This window comes from Gopherus flavomarginatus, chromosome 3, assembly GCF_025201925.1.
Source record: "Gopherus flavomarginatus isolate rGopFla2 chromosome 3, rGopFla2.mat.asm, whole genome shotgun sequence".
NCBI lineage: Eukaryota > Metazoa > Chordata > Testudines > Testudinidae > Gopherus > Gopherus flavomarginatus.
In genome coordinates, this window is record NC_066619.1 from 132,630,820 (window position 1) to 132,652,386 (window position 21,567).

A 21,567-nucleotide genomic window follows, 5' to 3' on the forward strand; every position below is an offset into this window, starting at 1 on the left:
GATTTTTATCCTAGAAATTTTAACTTAGTAAAAATTTGTTCAGCTCTATTGTTGGTCAAAATTGGGGAACAAATTTTGTGAATGTTATAAACTTTTTTCTCTAATTAAAAAATTTGGTCATCAATTTCGACATTGGAAAAAATTAATGAGCTCTAGTTTAAACAGAATATGTAGCTCCCATCATCACATACTATGGATGTTAGCAGCTCTTTTTCAAGAATTCACAAAAGGAGAGATAAAACCATTGCTTTCTTGTCTATTCTTTCCTCAAACTGTTCATAAATAAAGGGCTGGATCCGATCATCCATCTATGCACAGAACTCCCTTGAAGTTAAAGGAGTTTTGTATATAAAGCAGTGGCAGGCTATCATCCTTAATTCTTAGTGAGTATCCAAATCTAGACGGTCATTGCCAAAGAAATTGGAAACAACTCTCTGGAACAAATTTCCAAAAACAGAGGCCTGAAGCTCATGCCATATATTTTGCCCTATATTTATACATGTAACTATATCATGTTCACATATAAGTTGGCTCTTCGCACATACAAATGACTTGTTATGCATTTAAATGTATACTTCATTGCCAAATGCTAAAAATTCCTGGACTTCAATGGGAACAGCATTGAGACCTAGTTATTTTTTAATGGAAAAAAATGTTAATACATGAAGAGTCGTGAACTCACCAGGAACACCACTGGAGGGCTCCCAATCAGGGCAATAGCAGTGGAGAGCTTGCGTCTATTGCCACCACTGTAGTTCCCAGCATATTTTTCTCCATATTTCACAAGGCCCAGTTTACGAATTGCCCATTCTCCAACCTACAGGAAGAGAGGGCAACATGACCTTCTGAATTGATATCAATGGGTGGGAACTACTGCGCTGCAAGGTAAAGAGTCTTTGGGAAATAGAAAAATATTTATAAAAATTAGGGCTGTCAGTTAATTGTAACTAATTTAAAAAAATTAATCGCAATTAATTGCACTTACAACAATAGAGCATCAATTGAAATTTATTAAATGTTTTTGATGTTTTTCTACATTTTCAATATTGACTTCAATTACAACACAGAATACAAAGTGTACAGTGCTCACTTTATATTATTTTTTTATTACAAATATATGCACTGTAAAATGATAAAAAGAGAAAGAAATAGTGTTTTTCAGTTCACATCATATAAGTCCTGAAGAACAGTCTCTTTATCATGAAAGTGTAACTTCCAAATGCAAATTTTTTTTGGTTACATAACTCCACTGAAAAACAAAACTGGGTAAAACTTTAGAACCTACAAGTCCACTCAGTCCTACTTCTTGTTCAGCCAATCGCTAAGATAAAAAGTTTGCTTACATTGATGGGAGATACTGCTGCCTGCTTCTTATTTACAAACGTTACCTGAAAGTGAGAACAGGCGTTTGCATGGCACTTTTGTAACCGGCGTTGCAAGATATTTACATGCCAGATATGCTAAACATTTGAATGCCCCTTCATGCTTCGGCCACCATTCCAGAGGTCATGTGTCTACGCTGATGATGCTCGTTAAAAAAATAACGTGTCAATTAAATTTGTGACTGAACTCCTTGGGGGGAGAATTGTATGTCTCCTGCTCTGTTTTACCCGCATTCTGCCATATATTTCATGTTATAGCAATCTTGGATGATGACCCAGCACGTGTTTGTTTTAAGAACACTTTCACTGCAGATTTGACAAAATGCAAAGAAGTTACTGATGTGAGATTTCTAAAAAATAGCTACAGCATTCGGACTCAAGGTTTAAGAATCTGAAGTGCCATCCAAAATCTGAAAGGGACGAGGTGTGCAGCATGCTTTCAGAAGTCTTAAAAAAGCAACACTCTGATGTGGAAACTACAGAACCAGAACCACTAAAAAAGAAAATCAAGCAGCTACAACAGTGCCATGTGAACGCCTGTTCTCACTTTCAGGTGACATTGTAAACAAGAATCAGACAGCATTATCTCTTGTAAATTGTAACCAACCTTGTTTGTCTGAGTGATTGGCTGACCAAAAAGTATGACGGAGTGGACTTGTAGGCACTAAAGTTTTACATTGTTTTAATTTTGAATGCAGTTATCTTTGTACATAATTCTAGATTTGTAAGTTCAACTTTCATGGTAAAGAGATTGCACTACAGTATTTGTATGAGGTGAATTGAAAAATACTATTTATTTTGTTTTTTTACAGTGCATATATTTGTAATAAAAATAAATATAAAGTGAGCACTGTACATTTTGTATTGTGCACTGTAATTTAAATTAATATATTTGAAAATGTAGAAAATATCCGAAAATATTTAAAATAAATGGTATTCTATTGTTTAACAGCGCAATGAATTTTTTTAATTGCTTAACGGCCCCAATAAAAATAGATCCAGTTATACAGCACTCTCTTTGGATAATGCTCAGTGCCAATTCACTCGGTGGCAAGCTACTGTTTCCGTGGGCTTGCAGTAACATGACTCATTGTGTGCTCATTCCTCAAGGTGCTTGCAGTTACTACATATTCCCACTGCAGATGAAGGCCCTTAACCTGATTGGGGAAGATCCTCAGCTGCTGTAAACGGGCACAGCTCCTTTACACAGATATGGCCCATTAGTATTTCCAGACCAGCATTCTATTAATATCTACCACATTTGGGATGCAGATGGTGCACGTTACTGACAGCATGAGAAATCAACAGCTGAGGGGGAGTAAGTTGATACAAATAGTTGATCGTACCAATGGCCTGAATGACTGCTCCAGCACTGGGAACACCCAAATGTCAGTGTTCAAATAATGGAAATGTAGTCCCTATAAACTCTGAGTGTCCAGCCTCGGAAGCCCTTGAATTGGTGAGCATTTATTCCCAATGAACTCAATGGGACTACTCCTCAGAGTAAATGATTAGCAACAGGAATAAGGACTCCACCATTTGTCCCTAAATAAGCAAATAAAGCAACAGATCAGTCTAGGAGTAATGGTGACCAGTAGGAAAAGCCTGGGGAGGGTTTAACTGACTTGAAATCCAGGTTTATTGGTAACATCAGCTGCTCTGGGCAGGACATAGTTGTCCTAGGTAGGAGTGAACAAGTAGAACACTTAGAATCATAGAATATCAGGGTTGGAAGGGACCTCAGGAGATCAGCTAGTCCAACCCTCTGCTCAGCGCGGGACCAATCCCCAATTAAATCATCCAACAGATTTTGCCCCATATCCCTAAGTGGCCCCCTCAGGGACTGAACTCACAGCCCTGGGTTTAGCTGGCCAATGCTCAAAACACTGAACTATTCCTCCCTTGTTTGGTGCTGAAAAAATACAGCAGATGAGAATTTTGCTATCCTGTCCAAACCGACGGATTAAAATGGGCAATGGAATGCATGCCAGCAAAAATGTGTAAACAGTTCAGCCAGGGTCTGTGATTTCTGTTTTGCATACCTGGCAGACCTCTTTCTCAGGAACACCTCGTAAAAGTGCAAAGAACTCCAGATGTTCTCTCCCTGTCAGCAGCTCATTAATAGCATCAAACTGTGGGCAATAGCCCATGTTCTGATGGACTCTTTGGATATTAGACAAGATACTGTAAAGCAAGAGAAGATCCATAGTTAGGGTTGTGCAACATCCATTGCCTTTTCAGGTAGGGAACACAGAACAGGAATCTGGAAGTATCAAACACCAGTGGCTTAGGCAAAGTTGTAAATGGATCCCAAAAGCAATTTGGGGTCACAGTAATTTCTTTTAAAATGTGACTTAATCACGATGGGTACCATTGTCAAAAATTCCTGTGTAACTTAAGACCCTATGGGCATGTCTATGTGGCAAGTTATTGCGTGGCAAGCCAGGACTGCTACAGCACAGTGAAAGTCCTGGAGTGCCAGCAGGAAGGCAAGCTGCACTCCGGGACTTTGACTGTGCTCGAGCAGTGTCCACACGAGGCATTACTGTGCAGCAAGCTGATGCGCTGAAGTTTCATACTGTGGCTTGCTGCACAGTAACTTGTTGCGTGGACAAGCCCTAAGCCCCATTTTGAAAAGTGACTCGGGATTTAGGTACATTTGAAAATGTTACTCTATGACCTTGACTCAGCAGAGCACATGTTTAAAGTTAGGCAGGTTTAGCCCTGGTGCAAGCAGGGGCCAGTCTAGCAAAGTCAGTGGAGTTACATTGCTTGGAAATTTGAGCACACAGGAAGGAGAGAAGCAGAGGATTGTCTTTGGTGTAAAGCAGAGGGAAGTGTCTTCTTCTCACCTGTTTCCCTTCAGATAAGCTTCTCCTCCCGTCACATCTGTATCTCCAGTTAGCATCTTGAAAGTTGATGACTTGCCAGCGCCATTCACTCCCAGGAGGCCAAAGCACTGAAAACATTAAAGACCATATGAGCCCATGTGTATTTGAGTGCATGATTTGGCCTGCAGAATCTTTTATTACTGACAATGACAGGCATAAGGCAGGAAGAAGTTCCTGGACTCTCAAGAGCTCAGGGTGAGAGTGAGGGTCTATAGGAAAAAAACATCTTTTTATGTATAAACGTGAGCAAAGTTGATCTGGAATTAGCAAGACAGACTAACGCTGGCTCCCCCCATTCTGACAGCTGCTCTTCAGTGTAAATACCACATTTTCATAGGAAGTTTATGAACTTTTATTTCCAACTGAAATCACTTGGAAGGGAGAAGGGAACCAAAGAATTTTATCTGGAGGAATAGCCTCAGACTGCATATCAAAGACTAATGTATATATCCTGCCACCCCCAGGGAGGTCCAGGAGTGCAATTATCCTTGTTATCCTGAGGGATTTAGTGATTTGTCCAAGGTCACATCCAGAGTCTGTGGCAGAGCAGGGAATTGTCTTAAGCACAAGACCATGTCCTCTCTTCATTACAATGAAAACCTCAAGGATTTCAGTTCTTATCCTATTCACTGCCTTCTACTGCTCCTAAATAGTTCAGTAAAAACAAACACACACAGATCTAGATGACAAATTGGACATTACCTCCCCAGGAGGGATTCCAACACAGATCCGGTCAACAGCTGGTTTTCTCTTCATTCTATAAATCTGAAACCAGGAAATACAAATTAATGAGAATGACCAATGTGGGAGGGTAGGAGAAGAGAGAGAATCTGAGCCCCACGTACTTCCCAAGACATCCTTAAGGCTCCAGTCCTGATCCCCTTGGACTTGATGGCTAAATTCTCATTGGACTTCAGTGGGACAGGATCAAATCATACTAGCCATACTCCCAGAGGTGACTGGTGGTCGAGATAATCAGAGGAGCTCATTCTGGAGTCTGCACTCAGCATACAGGGCCAGATCCTCGGCTAGGGATAATTGGCATAGTTCTGTTGATTTCTTTGGAGGGTCTGGCCCAGTACCTGATTGAGGAAGAAACTGTAATGTGTCAGACAGTGCCCCAGACATGCGAGACTGCCAGAGATGCATGCATTTCTGGATGCAGATGCACTGCTGACATCCAACACTTTTTACCTGATGAAAGTGAACTGCCTTTTAAGCCTGTGAATAGAATGTATCTGGGCCCTGACTCAAAGTCCACTGAAATCAGTGAGAGTCTTACCCTTGACTCCCGTGGGCTCTGGATCAGGTCCTAGGTACGCTGTGTGGTACTGGCGAGGGACTGCCCCAGCCCCAACCTATCTAGGTAAGCAGCCCTCTCTCTCTCTCACCTTGGTCAGCTCTTTGATTTCAAGGATGTCACTCTGTCCACCGCCACTAATTATCCTCTGCCTCTCCCTCGTCACATCCTCATCCTCATCATTCACAGAAGGCAACTTGGCACTGACAGGCCTTCGAAGAGGAACAAGTCAACATGTGAAAAGGAAAAGAAGAAATCATCCAAGGTGAATGCATTACAAATGAAAGACAGAGAGGGTGAGACAGGTGTCAATCATGCACCAGCATACAAACAGAACACACCTGGGGAAGCTCTTCTGGGTTTGCAATTCAGCCCTGTGCAGGAGGCTAGCAAGCTGCTTCCCTCCCACTTAGTCCTTCAAAGCGAGGCTTCAGTGCACAGGCCATGTGCTGACCCTCTGCATGCAGGGGAACTTCACTCATAGCGAATGCTGATCTGTTTGGTGTCAGAGATTCTATAAATCTTAAATCCAGGCACATGACTCTTAAGGCCTCCAGGACACTCTTGGGCTACTGATTATTGCTGTGTTCGCATAGCGTCCTCCAGACAAAACCAGTTTCACACCAACTAATGTTTGCTCAAGTTCAAAATATTGCCAAGGACCAAAATGTTCTTTCTTCGATATGCCTCCCACAGCTTTTCTCAGGCTGGTTTGATTGGCTTGGGGTACCCAGGAAGATGGGTTTGCACTAGAATTTTAAAACTGTACTAGTGATGCAAACTTTGGGCCCATTCCTGCTGCCACTCAAGTAAATAGAAAAATGACAAACAGGGTCTGGCTGCACAATCATTTCCCACTGTGAATTGACAATGAGGTGGTACAATGGCTGGCTGCACAAGCATTATCATTAACACAAGGTTGCTAGCTGTGATTTGACCTCGCTGATTGTCTAAATTGTAGCATGAGTCTTTTGTAGTATGACAGGGCCAGCTGAATCCTATCTGCCACTGTCCTATATGTCAGAGCCAAGAGCACACCTCAGGCTTCTGTGCATCTTCCCACCCCACGCACCAGCCCACAACACTGAGGCATGGTGCAGAGCAAGCTTACCTTGGTTTGATGAAGAACCTGTATTGGATGAGCACTGTGATAAGGAAGAAGACTGCCCCTTCCACAGCCATGGCAAAGAGGTTCCGTCCCACCAGATCCCAGGACAGAGGGGACACAAAACGGTTCTCACCTGTTGGGAAAAGCCAAAGCACATAGTCAGCTTTGCACAGCGGCTGGGGAGACTGATACAAAGATGAAAGGCTCTTGCCCGGAGAGAGCTTACAGACTAATTTTAGACAAGATGCAATGAGAGGGTGATACTAAGGGGAAAGAGAAGACAAAGATAATAAGATCACACGGTGACCCAGTTTTGGCTTGTGCACATAGTATTTTTCTAATAGTCACATCCAGATGTTCATTGTGCTAGGTGCTGCACATAGCTATAGTATTAAAACAGGCTCTACCCTGAAGAGCTTACAATCTAAACAGACAAGACAGTGAAAGGAAGCATTATCCCCATTTTACAGAGGGGGAACTGAGTCACAGGGAGATGAAGTGACTTGCCCAAGAGCAGCACACAGAAAGTCTGTGGTGATGTCAGGAGTTGAACCCCGCCCTTCTGACTCGCAGCCCCAGTGCCTTAACCACACGACCATCCTTCCTCTCAACTTGATGCTGCATTTCATACAACTACATTTTTGTATTTTTAAAGAATCAGCGGACTCCCTAATAACTCAAGCTCCCTAACAGCTGAGAACCATTTGCTCACTAGTCCTGGTAAGGAATCAGATGGGATATCTACAGGCTCTGGCCAGTTCAGAGCAGACCTCTGTACTGTTTTCATACTGTTAGCTAGGCACTAATCCTGCCAGGCCCTGTGAGCGAAGGGCCCTCAGTTTTTGGTGAGTTCAATGGGAGTGGAAGGCGGTCAGCACCTCCCAGGCTCATGCCCTAGATGCCCAGCTGACGTTATGGATCCCACATTGTGTGAGGTCACTTACCAAACCTTTCCAAAGCGTCGGCCATGGCCTGATTTTTCACCATGTCGATCAGTCCCCGCCCCAGGCAGAAGTGGGGGAAGATGAGAAACACAGACTTCAGGATTTCATTGATGTTGTTCAACTTCTAATGGAACAAAAGCCAAGCACAAATCAGCCACCTGAGCAGCTTCTCAGGGTGAGAACCAAAAAGCAGGGAGGTTTAGCTTGCTGAGGGTGACTGTCCTGTGAATTTGCTTCCCAGTGGGTAGAAACAACCACTCCACCACCAACCTCTGACAGCACAGATTAGACAAACAAACCTGACAAATAATGGGGGAACCCTCTGGACATGATTATAATTGTGCCTCAGGACCTCATGGTGCTACGCACTGTATGTACCAACATCATAAAGATAGTCCGGCCCAGAGAGCTCACAGTCCAAGATTTAGATAATATGCTTGAGGTGAACAAATAGGGCTGGGGTCGAGGTAATGGCAGAGAGGTGGGGTTGCCATAAACTGTCTCAGCACCCATAATAGTCACAGATTACCATCAGCTGAACTAATGCCAAGCAGGCATGAGATATGCCATTCCCCCAGGTCTCCAGAGGGCAGGGGACTGGTATTCTTATCTCAGCTTTCATTCCCACCTCCAACTGAATACAGAGCTTAGCTTCTCTGCACAGCTTCTTTCCCTTTGACTATCGATTTGAAACAGCTGAAGAGTTGTAAGCCCCTTTCAGCAAGGTACATAAGCATGTGACTAGTGCCGCTGATGTCAAAGGGGCAACTCTTGTGCTTAACATTATACACATGCTTACGTACCTTGTTGAACTGGGGTCTTCTGGGCAACATGCCTCACTTGCTCCACCATTCCCTATTCTGACCGAGCCTTCCCTACCCCTCCCCTGAACACCAGGGAATACAGAATGGACACCGGGCACTCGCCAGTTCCTAAGGGCAATGTAAAGCAGTGGGGTGGTCAGCGACACATCACTGGGAACATACGTTGTTGGTGAAGAGCTCGAGGACGAAAGTGGCCACACTGCCATTTATGCCAATGAAGAGATTCACACTGGTCAGCACCACGTAGGCTGTGCTGGGGATCTTGAACACAAAGGAAGCTGGGTACATGAGTGGTGTTATAGACCACCTGGTAAGCAGAAAGACACAGTGTAAGACACGCTCATTCAGAGCACACAGTCCACTGGGGCCTCATGGATCTCCTCGAGAGGTGCAGCTTACCCATAGAGCAGGAGGAGAAGGGCCAGCGCAGGCAGGTTGGAAGAAGACACGTAGGACTTCTGTTGGAAGCAGATGAAGATGATGATGACCAAGGTGGCTGGAACTATGTAGTTGCACTGGGAGGAGGAAGAAATAGCACCAGGTTACTTGCAAAATAAAATCAAATTTTATCCCCATATTGACTGGGAACATGTCACCTCAGGATGAAATGCAGAGACAAAATTTCTTGATACTTTAAATGACTGCTTCTTGGAGCAGCTGGTACAGAAACCCACAAGGGGAGAGAAGTCTTGATTTAGTCCTGAGTGGAGCGCAGAAGCTTGTCCAAGAAGTAAGTATAACAGGACCGCTTGGAAATAGTGACCATAATATAATAACATTTAACATCCCTGTGGTGGGAAGAACATCTCAATAGCCCAACACTGTGGCATTTAATTTCAAAAAGGGGAACTATGCAAAAATGAAGGGGTTAGTTAAACAGAAATTAAAAGGTACAGTGACTAAAGTGAAATCCCTGCAAGCTGCATGGACGCTTTTCAAAGACACCATGATAGAGGCCGAACTTAAATGTATACCCCAAATTAAGAAACACAGTAAAAGAACTAAAAAAGAGCCACCGTGGCTTAACAACCATGTAAAAGAAGCAGTGAGAAATAAAAAGGCATCTTTTAAAAGGTGGAAGTCAAATCCTAGTGAGGTAAATAGAAAGGCGCATAAACACTGCCAAATTAAGTGTAAAAATGTAATAAGAAAAGCCAAAGAGGGGTTTGAAGAACAGCTAGCCAAAAACTCAAAAGGTAATAAAATGTTTTTTAAGTACATCGGAAGCAGGAAGCCTGCTGAACAACCAGTGGGGCCCCGGACGATCGAGATAGAAAAGGAGCGCTTAAAGACGATAAAGTCATTGCGGAGAAACTAAATGGATTCTTTGCTTCAGTCTTCATGGCTGAGGATGTTAGGGAGATTCCCAAATCTGAGCTGGCTTTTGTAGGTGACAAATCTGAGGAATTGTCACAGATTGAAGTGTCACTATAGGAGATTTTGGAATTAATTGATAAATTTAACAGTAACAAGTCACCAGGACCAGATGGCATTCACCCAAGAGTTATGAAAGAACTCAAATGTGAAGTTGCGGAACTATTAACTATGGTTTGTAACCTGTCCTTTAAAATCAGCTTCTGTACCCAATGACTGGAAGTTAGCTAATGCAACGCCAATATTTAAAAAGGGCTCTAGAGGTGATCCTGGCAGTTACAGACCAGTAAGTCTAACGTCAGTACCGGGCAAATTAGTTGAAACAATAGTAAAGAATAAAATTGTCAGACACATAGGAAAACATAAATTGTTGGGCAAAAGTCAACATGGTTTCTGTAAAGGGAAATCATGTCTTACTGATCTGTTAGAGTTCTTTGAAGGGGTCAACGTGGACAAGGGGGATCCAGTGGACATAGTGTACTTAGATTTCCAGAAAGCCTTTGACAAGGTCCCTCACCAAAGGCTCTTACTTAAATTAAGTTATCATGGGATAAAAGGAAAGGTCCTTTCATGGCTTGAGAACTGGTTAAAAGACAGGGGGCAAAGGGTAGAAATAAATGGTAAATTCTCAGAATGGAGAGGGGTAACTAGTGGTGTTCCCCAAGGGTCAATCCTAGGACCAATCCTATTCAACTTATTCATAAATGATCTGGAGAAAGGGGTAAAAAGTGAGGTGGCAAAGTTTGCAGATGATACTAAACTGCTCAAGATAGTTAAGACCAAAGCGGACTGTGAAGATCTTCAAAAAGATCTCACAAAACTAAGTGACTGGGCAACAAAATGGCAAATGAAATTTAATGTGGATTAATGTAAAATAATGCACATTGGAAAAAGTAACCCCAACTATACATACAATATGGTGGGGGGTAATTTAGCTTCAGTGAATCAGGAAAAAGATCTTGGAGTCATTGTGGATAGTTTTCTGAAGATGTCCATGCAGCGTGCAGCGGCGGTCAAAAAAGCAAACAGGATGTTAGGAATCATTAAAAAGGGGATAGAGAATAAGACAAAGAATATCTTATTGCCCTTATATAAATTGATGGTACGCCCGCATCTTGAATACTGCGTACAGATGTGGTCTCCTCATCTCAAAAAAGATATACGGGCACTAGAAAAGGTTCAGAGAAGGGCAACTAAAATGATTAGGGGTTTGGAATGGGTCCCATATGAGGAGAGATTAAAGAGGCTAGGCCTTTTCAGCTTGGAAAAGAGGAGACTAAGGGGGGATATGATAGAGGTATATAAAATCATGAGTGATGTGGAGAAAGTAAATAAGGAAAAGTTGTTTACTTTTTCCCATAATACAAGAACTAGGGGCTATCAAATGAAATTAATGGGAAGCAGGTTTAAAACAAATAAAAGGAAGTTCTTCTTCAAACAGCGCACAGTCAACTTTTCCTCCTTGCCTGAGGAGGTTGTGAAGGCTAAGACTATAACAGGGTTTAAAAGAGAACTGGATAAATTCAGGGAGGTTAAGTCCATTAATGGCTATTAGCCAGGATGTGTAAGGAATGGTGTCCCTAGCCTCTGTTTGTCAGAGGATGGAGATGGATGGCAGGAGAGAGATCACTTGATCATTGCCTGTTAGGTTCACTCCCTCTGGGGCACATGGCATTGGCCACTGTTGGTAGACAGGATACTGGGCTAGATGGACCTTTGATCTGACCCAATATGGCCGTTCTTATGTTATTTAAAGCATCTTAATGCTCTATATTTGTTTTTGTTCAATATCTTCATTAATGATCTGGAGGATGGCATGGATTGCACCCTCAGCAAGTTTGCAGATGACACTAAGATGGGAGGAGTGGTAGATATGCTGGAGGGTAGGGATAAGATACAGAGGGACCTAGACAAATTAGAGGATTGGGCCAAAAGAAATCTGATGAGGTTCAACAAGGACAAGTGCAGAGTCCTGCACTTAGGACGGAAGAATCTCTTGCACTGCTACAAACTAGGGACCGAGTGGCTAGGCAGCAGTTCTGCAGAAAAGGACCCAGGGGTTACAGTGGACGAGAAGCTGGATATGAGTCAGAAGTGTGCCCTTGTTGCCAAGAAGGCTAATGGCATTTTGGGCTGTGTAAGTAGGAGCATTGCCAGCAGATCGAGGAATGTGATCATTCCCCTCTATTCGGCATTGGTGAGGCCTCATCTGGAGTACCGTGTCCAGTTTTGTGCCCTATACCTCACGAAGGATGTGGAAAAACTGGAAACAGTCATAGTGGGCAAGAAAAATGATTAGGGGGCTGGAGCACATGACTTACAAGGAGAGGCTGAGGGAACTGGGATTATTTAGTCTGCAAAAGAGAAGAATGTGGAGGGCTACCTGAAAGGGGGTTCCAAAGAGGATGGAGTTAGAGTGTTTTCAGTGGTACCAGATAACAGAACAAGAAGTACTGGTCTCTAGTTGCAGTGGGGGAGGTTTAGGGTGGATATTAGGAAAAAACTTTTTCACTAGGAGGGTGGTGAAGCACTGGAATGGGTTACCTAGGGAGGTGGTGGAATCTTCTTCCTTAGAGGTTTTTAAGGCCTGGCTTGACAAAGCCCTGGCTGGGATGATTTAGTTGGGGTTGGTTCCGCTTTGAGCAGGGGGTTGGACTAGGTGACCTCCTGAGGTCCCTTCCAACCCCAATATTCTACGATTCTATGAAATGGAGGAAAACAGGGTAAAAATATGGGAATAGAATTGAAAATGATGATGCTATCTGCTCAGAAAATAAGCTAGCACATTATATATGGTGATTGGAGAGCTTGCCAGCCACTCCACATCTTCCTTAGTCCAGTACCGGAAACGTACTTTGTACTCATCCCTAGGGTGAATCGGAGTGCCCAGATGTTAAAATAAAAGAAGAGGAATAAGTCAAGGTGTTCATTACTGTCACAATTATTTGTATTACAGTAGCTGGATACCGATGGGAGGTTTTTCACATATGGGCCCTGTTGTGCTGGCTCTGGACATGCTGAAGAGCTAGCAATACATTAAAAGACAAGATAAAAGGTGGGAAGGGAAACAGAGGTGTGGAAAGGGGAAGTGACTTGCCCAAGGTCACAGAACAGGTCAGCCAGCAGCAGAGCTGGGAATCAAACCCAGGACAGCTGAGTCCCAGCGCAGTGCCCTGATCACACCGTAGACTCTTCAGCACTAGCTAATGTCAGTAAATTCCCCTGGAAGTGGGAGTTCACCGTGCCCTTTCAGTAGGTGTGTGACCATATGCACATGTCTGTGTGTGCACACATGCACAAGGGCCAAATTCAGCCCAGCCAGAACTCCGTAACCACACCAGCTTATACCAGCAATGGTCAGCTGTGCTGGCAGGACAGCCAGGTGGGTGGAGCAGGGGCAGGAGCAGCTTGTTAGAACTACCAGACACCAGAACATTCATCACATGCATCCCGTTAGGGCATGTAGAAGGGCGCACACTCTGCTCAATGAAGGTGCAGTGCCTTTGCGTCTCTGCATTGCCCCCACAGCAGGCTTGGGCCTAACCGTCACAAGCTGGCCTTAGTTTTACAGCGATGGGTATTAGACACATTGTAACCTGCTCTAAAGGATGAGCTCCTGTGAGGCAATCTTACCATATCCCAGACGAAGTTAGCCAGCCAGTAGATCACCGGTTTCACTCCACTGATGAACTGCAGGTGCTTGGCCTTGCTGACCCGCTCCTGGATCAAGAAAACCACAAAGCTGGCTGGGACGAAGGACATGGCGAAGATCACACAGATGGAGACTAAAACATCCACCGACGTGGTCATCCTGGGCAAAGGGAAATCAGAGTGGTGATAAATTGTTGGCAGAATTTCCCTCCATGCCGTGCCAGTGCACATTAGCACCATAACCTGATTGGAGCCCAATTTTGCCACCCTCACCACACAACGGGAATACAGGTAGTAGAAGTGGGCCCTCTGTTTAAGCTCTGTTGCAAGTATGTTCATTGAAAGGGCATTGTTAGGCCGGATAATGATGAGAGGTCTTTCACATGTGTCTAACCACAAGGGAAAATGTATGGATTTACATCTGATCTTTACTCCACCAAAGATTTGTGTGTGTAGGATACTGGCACACGAGAGCAAACCTCTGTCCAGCACTTTTCTAGCGTTAACAAGCTTCAGTATAATGCAGTTGGGAGAGTCAGAGAGCGAGATTTGCAAAGCGGCTTAGGGGATTTGGACACCCAAGTCCCATTAATGTAATGGGAATTGGAGATGCAATTCGCATAGGTGGTTTTGGAAACCTCAGCCTGGAGTGCTGCAAAATCCCTGGCCAGATCCTCAGCTGGTGACTACAACTGGCCATGTTAATCCAGCTTGGCTCTGGTCCGCTGGCTTTTGAATAACTAAGGTATCCTCGTTATTTTATTTACCAGCTCCCCTTCCCCAACACTCATTTCTTGCAGCTTCCTTAATTCCAAGACACTTTCTTCTCCCCTCCCTTTCATTCCCTGTAGCCCCTCGTCTCCAGCAGGCTGCGGATAATGTTCATACTAGGACGTACAGGGCGACCTCGGAGATCTGCTGCTTGGTGAGGTTGAGTGGGTGGTTGAACGCGGTGATCCCATAGGTGCTGGGATTCTTGCCATCCTGAAGGTTGGCCCGGAGGATGGCATTGTTGATCACATTTAGGAAGGAGCCAATGGCATGCCAGCCTTTGTTATTGAACCAAACCTGAAAAGCAACATGTGAGCATCAATAGGGTTGCCAGCCATGCCTACCATTCTACAGGCTCCCTCATGTCCATAGCCAAGGGGTTCAGAGGTCTACAGCCACTTGGGTGGTGATGGGAAGATGTACTGATTCTTCCTGCCTTTTTGCAAATTACTGTCAGCCACCTCAGTGGCACAATGTACAGTTTGACAAGGGCAATTATATGCCCCCTGGTCTCCTGAATAAAGGTGGTAGCATCACTTCAGTTCAAATGAAGAACCTGGGATGTTCATGAGATCCTAAGCATGGGTGAATGGAGGCATATGGCCCATGTGCACTGGAAAAGCACAATCTATGGTTCCTATGCTGGGAGCAGGTAAGTGCCACGATCTACTGATTTCCAAGACCCTTTGGAGTCAGTGGGCTTTGGACTGGGGTCCAAGAGGCCACTCTCTCCTGGAAAATCCCACACAGGGATGTTGGCAGTTTTTATTCTGTTGGCAAATGATTCGGGCACAGTGCCCCCTGTTCTGAACACATGCTGCATACAGACCGCTAGGGCATTGCAGATTAGAAGTAGAGCTGGGGTTTAAAATGCAAGGTTCTGGCTTTGAATATCAGGCACAGCAGTGGGTGGGCAGGATTTACCTTCACGTTGTTTTTTGTGTCCATCCCTTTCATGAAGCTTCCTAAGCTGTGAAGAAACTGATCTCCAGAACTCCCCTGTGAACAGCACACAATGGCACATTTGCGTCATTCATTATAGACAGTGCAGTGGATACCTTACTATACTGTTTGCTTTGCCACAGATTGGGGAATGGGAAAGTGTCCCAGCCTCACACTCCCGCTGAACTGCAGTCCCAGGGCTAAGAATCCCTCACTATTTTGGGATGACGCGAAAGCGGGCAGGAAGTTAAGAAACCCCAGGGAACTCCAGAATTGTCTTTTGTGTGGTAGCAACTAACCAGCACAATCCCACACAGAACTTTCCTATTACAGCAGCTCTCAGAGACACTGTGTCACAAATACTCGCCCTCCCAAGAAAATCAGTAGCCTAGATTCCTTCCTGTGCCAGGATCCATTAAGTGCAGAGGGGTGGGCCAAGGCTCACTGATTCTCTGAAGCAATTTGCACTTCCCTGGCACAGGTTAGAGCAGCTGAGAGGCTGCTCTAATTTACACCAAGTGGCAATCGGGCTGGATGGGGCATAGGGGCCCTCTACTCCTGTTCTGTGCCATCTGAGAGTAGGGAAGCTCTGAGCTAGCTAGATCCAGCTGCTATCTGGCTGCTCTGTAACAGCAGAGTGGCACAGAGAGGCCAGAATGAAAGAGACTATCAGGCTTGATTTTTTCCCCCAGTTCTCATGTTGTGGTTCTGCAACACCCAGCCTACTCCCTGCTCTCTGAGATTCTGAGCTGTGCTAGCCGATAGTAACTGTGGTCACTGACTCCCACTGACATCAATGGAAGCTTACTGGAGTGAAAAAGGAGTAAAATCAGAATACGGACCTCAGGACTTAGTCCTCTCTAAGTCAGCTTCCTGACTCCTCTTTGGGTTTATACGCTCAGGTATTCTGAGACCGCAGTTACCAAATGGTTCTTCTGAATGTGAACAATGACGACTCCCCCACAAATGCAGTTATATTACAACCCATGCTAGCATAATGTAGCTCAGCACATTGTCCTTTAGCTCAAGCAGAGGAAACTCATTTTTAGACCCAAAGGTCTAAATCCCTGCTGGCCACACTCCCTCCCACCCCCAGGGAGGTACTAGGACATCAGCCCATTCTCAGTCCATATGAAATTGCTCTTCACCTTGGCTACCTCCAAGATTTTCTTCACTTGCTTGATGGCATCACTGACTTCATCACTGGGAGGAAGCAGGAGGGAACTGCTGGCACCCACTGAAAACCCACCATACCTGAAAGCACAGACAGACAAGACAGTGAAGCACAGGCTGACTCCACAGTTTTCAGAGTAGCAGCCGTGTTAGTCTGTATCAGCAAAAAGAACAGGAGTACTTGTGGCACCTTAGAGACTAACAAATTTATTTCAGCATGAGCTTTCGTGGGCTACAACCCACTTCATCGGATTCATGCAGTGGAAAATACAGTAGGAAGATATATATACACACAGACACACACAGAGAACATGAAACAATGGATGTTGCCATACTAACTCTAATGAGAGTAATCAGTTAAAGTGGGTATAGCGGGGTGGACCCCCGCTCCTGCCCTGAAGGGTTAAAAACAGCCCTGAGAGGGGGCTGTGGCTGGAGAAAGCAGCTTTTAGGCTGGGCTGATTGGGGGAAGTGGCTGCAGCTGGGGCCACATCCCCAAACAGACTCAGCTGGCTCTACAAAGGCAGAGAAGCCAGGGGAAGACATGAGTCTCTCTCTGTTTGTAGGGTACCTGAGTGAAGCAGGGCTGGTGAAAGGCAGAGGTGAGGGGGTGCTCCAGCCTGGAAAGCCCCAGGCTGCAGCCTAGTAGTGGGCTAACAGGTACAGGGGGTTGCAGAGGGCAGCCCAGGGGTAGGCCAAGGCAGCCGGTCCAAACCCTCCTTGCCAGTGATGAGTAGGCTGATACTGCAGTCTGCCCCAGGGTGTGGGGCTAGATGATGACTATAAATCCCTGCTGGCCACACTCCCTCCTTAGTAGCCTTATACTGAGGCAAGGTGGGAATAGTGGGTGGGGGTTCCCCAGGGTGGGGAGACCCTAAGACTGAGGGGTACTGCCAGGGGGCAGCACCCCAGGTAAAAGGGCACTGGAGTCCAGGGAGGAACATGGGGGCCAGAGGACAGGCAGATCACCGGCCTGCAGAGGGTGCTCCAGAGCTGGAATTGAGCTAATTCCCTGAGAGACCAGCAGGAGGTGCTGCAGGGGTGAGTCCACTCTTCTACAGTGGGCTATTATCAGCAGGAAAAAAACACTTTTGTAGTGATAATCAGGATGGCCAATTTCCAAGAGTTGACAAGAAGCTGACTCTACAGTGTTCTCCGTAAAAAGCCCTTTTTCATCGCCTGTGGCTTTTGGCTTGCTGCTCTGTGCTGGGATCTAATACCTCAAGTTTAGGCCTTCAGTGACAACTTGAAGTTTACATTTTTGTGTTAAGCTTCCATTCAATAGGAGCCTCTAGGGATGTCCACACAGCCCACAGCAGTGAGCCTGCCATGTAGACATGCCTGAACTCTCATAACAGCAGGTGCTGAACCAAACAGGACTCCAACTTGCTGAGCTCTCATAAGGTGACCACAGGACATTCAGGCTTATTCCTCCCAGGAGCTGTGCTAGATTTCTGGTTAATTCCCCCAAACAAAATTAGATCTGACTGTTTACAAAACTAACCTGTGGCCTTTCCACACTGCAGCCCAACCTTTCAGCTTGCTGTCCTTTAATCACGCAGGGGTTAAAGGAAGGGGAAGCAAGGCGGAGAAGCAGCTGCCATTCCACTGCTAACAGGAGAGTGGGGTCCTCTCTCTGAGAGCAATGCTCCCCCACAGTGCTCCCGGCCCCTCTTAGGATGGCGCAATTGATTGTAACCAGTCCAAGGGCCTGATCCTGCAAGGGTTTGCTAATGAGCATCCTGCTAACTGGAACTACTCACAGTAGCAGGCGTTGCAGTAGGCGGACAGTATTTGCAGGATTGGACCCTTGGCTCTTTTCAGTTTGCTCACAAAGCGCGGTGATTAGGGAAAGGCTCAGTAATTGCAGATACTATTTCTAGTGCAATGCTAAAAACAATTGTTTCATTGGAATATTTCCAGTGAGTTTAGATTTTGAAGAAAGCTTCATTTTACAAAAATTAAATTTAGGGGCAAATTTGACCGGACAGCAGACCACAGAGCATGGTACTCAATTGGTTAATGAGCCCCAAGCAACCTAAAGAAAGGACAGTAACTTACCTGAACTCATTCACCCAGATCTTGTTCCTTAAACTGGGAAGGCAAAGAGAAGAAACAAGCCTGTTATTTATGAGATGGGCCATCAATCAGACCTACCCTCCAGCCATATGGACACAGACTATAGTGAAACAGAAGTGCATTAAATGCTTTATGTAACTCCAGGAAGTTCAGTTGTGTCACCCAACACTGATATAGCAGCTCCTGGGCTCACTGCACTACACTGCCTTGGTCCATGGGATAAAGCAGAGAGGGACCTGACCTGGAACTGGAGTCAGAGACACTTCAGAACTTGGCTGAAGTTTTGGGTTGAGCCCATTGCTGGATTCATGGCCAACATGCTGCCTTTGCATCACACAAAAATGGGAAAATGGGAAGCTGCTTACAAAACTTACCCAGGGTCATGGTGGATTCTCCATCACTGACAAGTTTTAAATCAAGAGTGGGTGTTTTTCTAAAAGCTCTGCTCTGGGATTATTTTGGGGAAGTTCTCTGGCCTGTGTTACATAGGAGGTCAGGCTAGATGATCACAATGGTCCCTTCTGGCCCTGTAGTCTATAAATCTAAAACAGGAAGGGACCCAGCAGTTTCAGACCACGTTTTTAAAAGCCTCGTGTTTTACTCCAGGAAGAAACATTTCAGCTAGTTGAATACTTTGCTAGAAATACTTCCTGCTGACTTGCACCAGCCATTGAGAGAACAATCAAAGTGAATTTGAAACTTAGGGTCTGATCCAAAGCCCACTGAAGTCAATGGAAAGACTCTCACTGACTTTGCATTAGTCCCTCAAGGCGATCAGGAAGGGACTATTAGCTATGCACTGGTGGGTCTAAAAGAACCTAAACTGGGGTAGGCCAGGAGAAAGCGCAAATTAGACTCACTGAGCCTCCCATAGTCTCAACTCTGCAAATGGCCCACAGTTTAAAGCTCCCCACGGGTCAGATTCACCCCATGGGAGTTATGTGGTGCACAAATCTCTGCATAGGTGTAGCAGCAATCACTAGGGAACAATGTGTGTAATAGGCACCTTTTCCCAATGATCTGTGCGTAGGTCTTCACCAGATAGTCCGATATGTTCCGGCCCGTCAGGTTCTGCAGGATGTCACCAGTGTTCTGTTCTCTCTGGTACCATGGGAAAAGCAGAGACTTGGAATCGAGTATGTTTTCCTCGGCTTCATGCACAGCCCCCGCAAAGACCCAACCCAGCTGCCCATTCTCTACACACATCCCCGTGCTGCTCTGGGAATACAGAACAGCTGGGACCTCTCCTACCTGTGGAGGAGGCAGCCCCCCTGCGCCAGGAGGGCACACAGGGAGCATTTTCTTGATCTTCTCATTGCTGCATTCGCAGGCTGGGGAGGGGTTCTCCATGGTCCAGTTGCCATTCAGGAAGATGTCCTGGACCGTGTCGGGGACAGAGGCGGTGGTCCATTCATCCTCTCTGACCAGGCAAGGAGTGTCTCTGCATTAGGCCAGAGCCAAGGCAAATGCAACTTTTTATAAAGACAGCTCAATTTGCTAAATTATGTAAATAATCAAAGCTGGTCAACGCACAGAGGGAGTTTTCCGAAGTGCTCAGCTTGGACCTAGCTCTGCTCCCACTGAAATCAACAAACTCCCACTGACCTAGCCCGGCGCCTGTGGAAGGCAAAGGGAAGGCTCTCATTAACATCAATGGGAGCAGGGTCAGGCTGACGCCAGGCACTGTAGAGAATCCGCCATTATCATCCCTTTCTGGGGAGTTTAAAGTGCTTTATTTAATTCCGCCTCACAACCCCCAATAGAGCCACTTTGTGGCGAGGGGCGCAGCCACACAGCGATGTTGAGGGGCTTGGTTGGGCCTTTGGAGTGAGCATGGAGCTGCACTGCCCCAGGGTAGCACCAAGAGGCAGAATGTCTTGGAGGGCAAGTGCGCCTGCTACTGCACAACTTTGCAGGTGCAGATAATTCCCCCTCAACCAACTGGCCTACCCCATTGCCTGATGTGTGGGGCAAGGAGCTATGGCCCATCACCTCCCTACCCAGTTTGGGGCAGTGACTTCAGTTCTGGGTGGCCTGAAGTCACACAAAGTTTGGTGGAGCGGGGGAACGGGGAGGGTTCTTCTTTGTGCCTTTCTTCCAGGCACAATCTGGCCATAAATGACTTGCCCAAAGCCATTCAGCAAGTCTGTGGCAGAGGCCAGTCTCCAGGCCTCCCATCCTGCCTGCTAGCCATGAAAGCACACTTGTGGAAGCCACACACACAAAGAAATCCTACAGAACATGAAACAGAGAACTGTGGGAGCAAAACAACTAAATCAAGCTAACACTATATGGCCAGTTTGGCTTTTCTTTTCAAAGCCAGATCCTCACTGCTAGTAACTTGGGGAACACCCTTACGTCTCTATCCTGGTCAATGGCAGTTCCCAGCATGCTGCCTGCACGGAGCACTAGCCATGGCCTGGGAACCCCTGGGGGCAGGTTCTTGAAGAGAGAAGGAAAGAGGTCATTTTCACAGTACACGCCTGCACCCCTGTGTGCTCCGTTCTGCCCTGTGGAGTGAGTAGCTCCCATTAAAGTCTGGGTCAATACTCTTAGTGAGCAAGGGGAAGGAAAAGGTAGGGCCTGAGCCTGAAACCCTGGCTTATCCTGAGTGGCAGTGCCAACAAAGGATGCAATCACAAATGAATACTTTCATACAACATAGGAGGAAAGGGGCCTGCACCTCTGAAGGAAGAGCTTTCATATGAGTCCAGGCCACTGGGATCAGGCCTTCTGCTTGATATTTCCCTAAGATGATCACTACAGCTGCTTCTAATTAACCACTGCCATTGCAATAATACAAACACCACACCCATTACATTGATGTTACAATCCTGAAAGCTGATTCTGAGGCCGGTGGCAATAGCAGCTGTGAGTTATGTGACACCCATTAACAGCATCCACCAATCCCTCAAAGCAGCAGCAACGTGAAATGGCTTAGAAATGACAGAGCTACCCCTTGTGCCTGCCCTTGCTCAGATTCTACTTACGGAATGGAATGTCCTTCCATACAGCGGGTCCCAAAGCCGGGTTCATTGAGAAGAGTGTTCATAAGCTTCTGAGTGCCTGCATCATCTGGCGCATCATTGCTATGGGTGCATCAAAGAGACACATTCAGGGCACCGAAA

General features: G+C 45.8%; 1 protein-coding gene across 4 annotated transcripts in view; it reads right to left on the bottom strand.

Annotated features, from left to right (window-relative positions):
- ABCA1 (ATP binding cassette subfamily A member 1) overlaps nucleotides 1–21,567 on the bottom strand; it is a 143,492-nt gene that overhangs the window by 5,933 nt on the left and 115,992 nt on the right. For all 4 annotated transcript variants that reach the window (XM_050944328.1, XM_050944329.1, XM_050944330.1 and 1 more), the window contains exons 30-46: nucleotides 21,430–21,528; nucleotides 19,691–19,880; nucleotides 19,446–19,540; nucleotides 18,422–18,454; nucleotides 16,336–16,441; nucleotides 15,170–15,244; nucleotides 14,373–14,542; nucleotides 13,457–13,634; nucleotides 8,849–8,964; nucleotides 8,612–8,756; nucleotides 7,626–7,749; nucleotides 6,685–6,814; nucleotides 5,665–5,785; nucleotides 4,976–5,038; nucleotides 4,235–4,341; nucleotides 3,425–3,566; nucleotides 683–817 (exon numbers count right to left, since the gene is read on the bottom strand). In XM_050944328.1, the coding sequence (XP_050800285.1) occupies nucleotides 683–817; nucleotides 3,425–3,566; nucleotides 4,235–4,341; nucleotides 4,976–5,038; nucleotides 5,665–5,785; nucleotides 6,685–6,814; nucleotides 7,626–7,749; nucleotides 8,612–8,756; nucleotides 8,849–8,964; nucleotides 13,457–13,634; nucleotides 14,373–14,542; nucleotides 15,170–15,244; nucleotides 16,336–16,441; nucleotides 18,422–18,454; nucleotides 19,446–19,540; nucleotides 19,691–19,880; nucleotides 21,430–21,528 (2,029 nt within the window). The remainder of the gene's footprint in view (nucleotides 1–682; nucleotides 818–3,424; nucleotides 3,567–4,234; nucleotides 4,342–4,975; nucleotides 5,039–5,664; nucleotides 5,786–6,684; nucleotides 6,815–7,625; nucleotides 7,750–8,611; nucleotides 8,757–8,848; nucleotides 8,965–13,456; nucleotides 13,635–14,372; nucleotides 14,543–15,169; nucleotides 15,245–16,335; nucleotides 16,442–18,421; nucleotides 18,455–19,445; nucleotides 19,541–19,690; nucleotides 19,881–21,429; nucleotides 21,529–21,567) is intronic.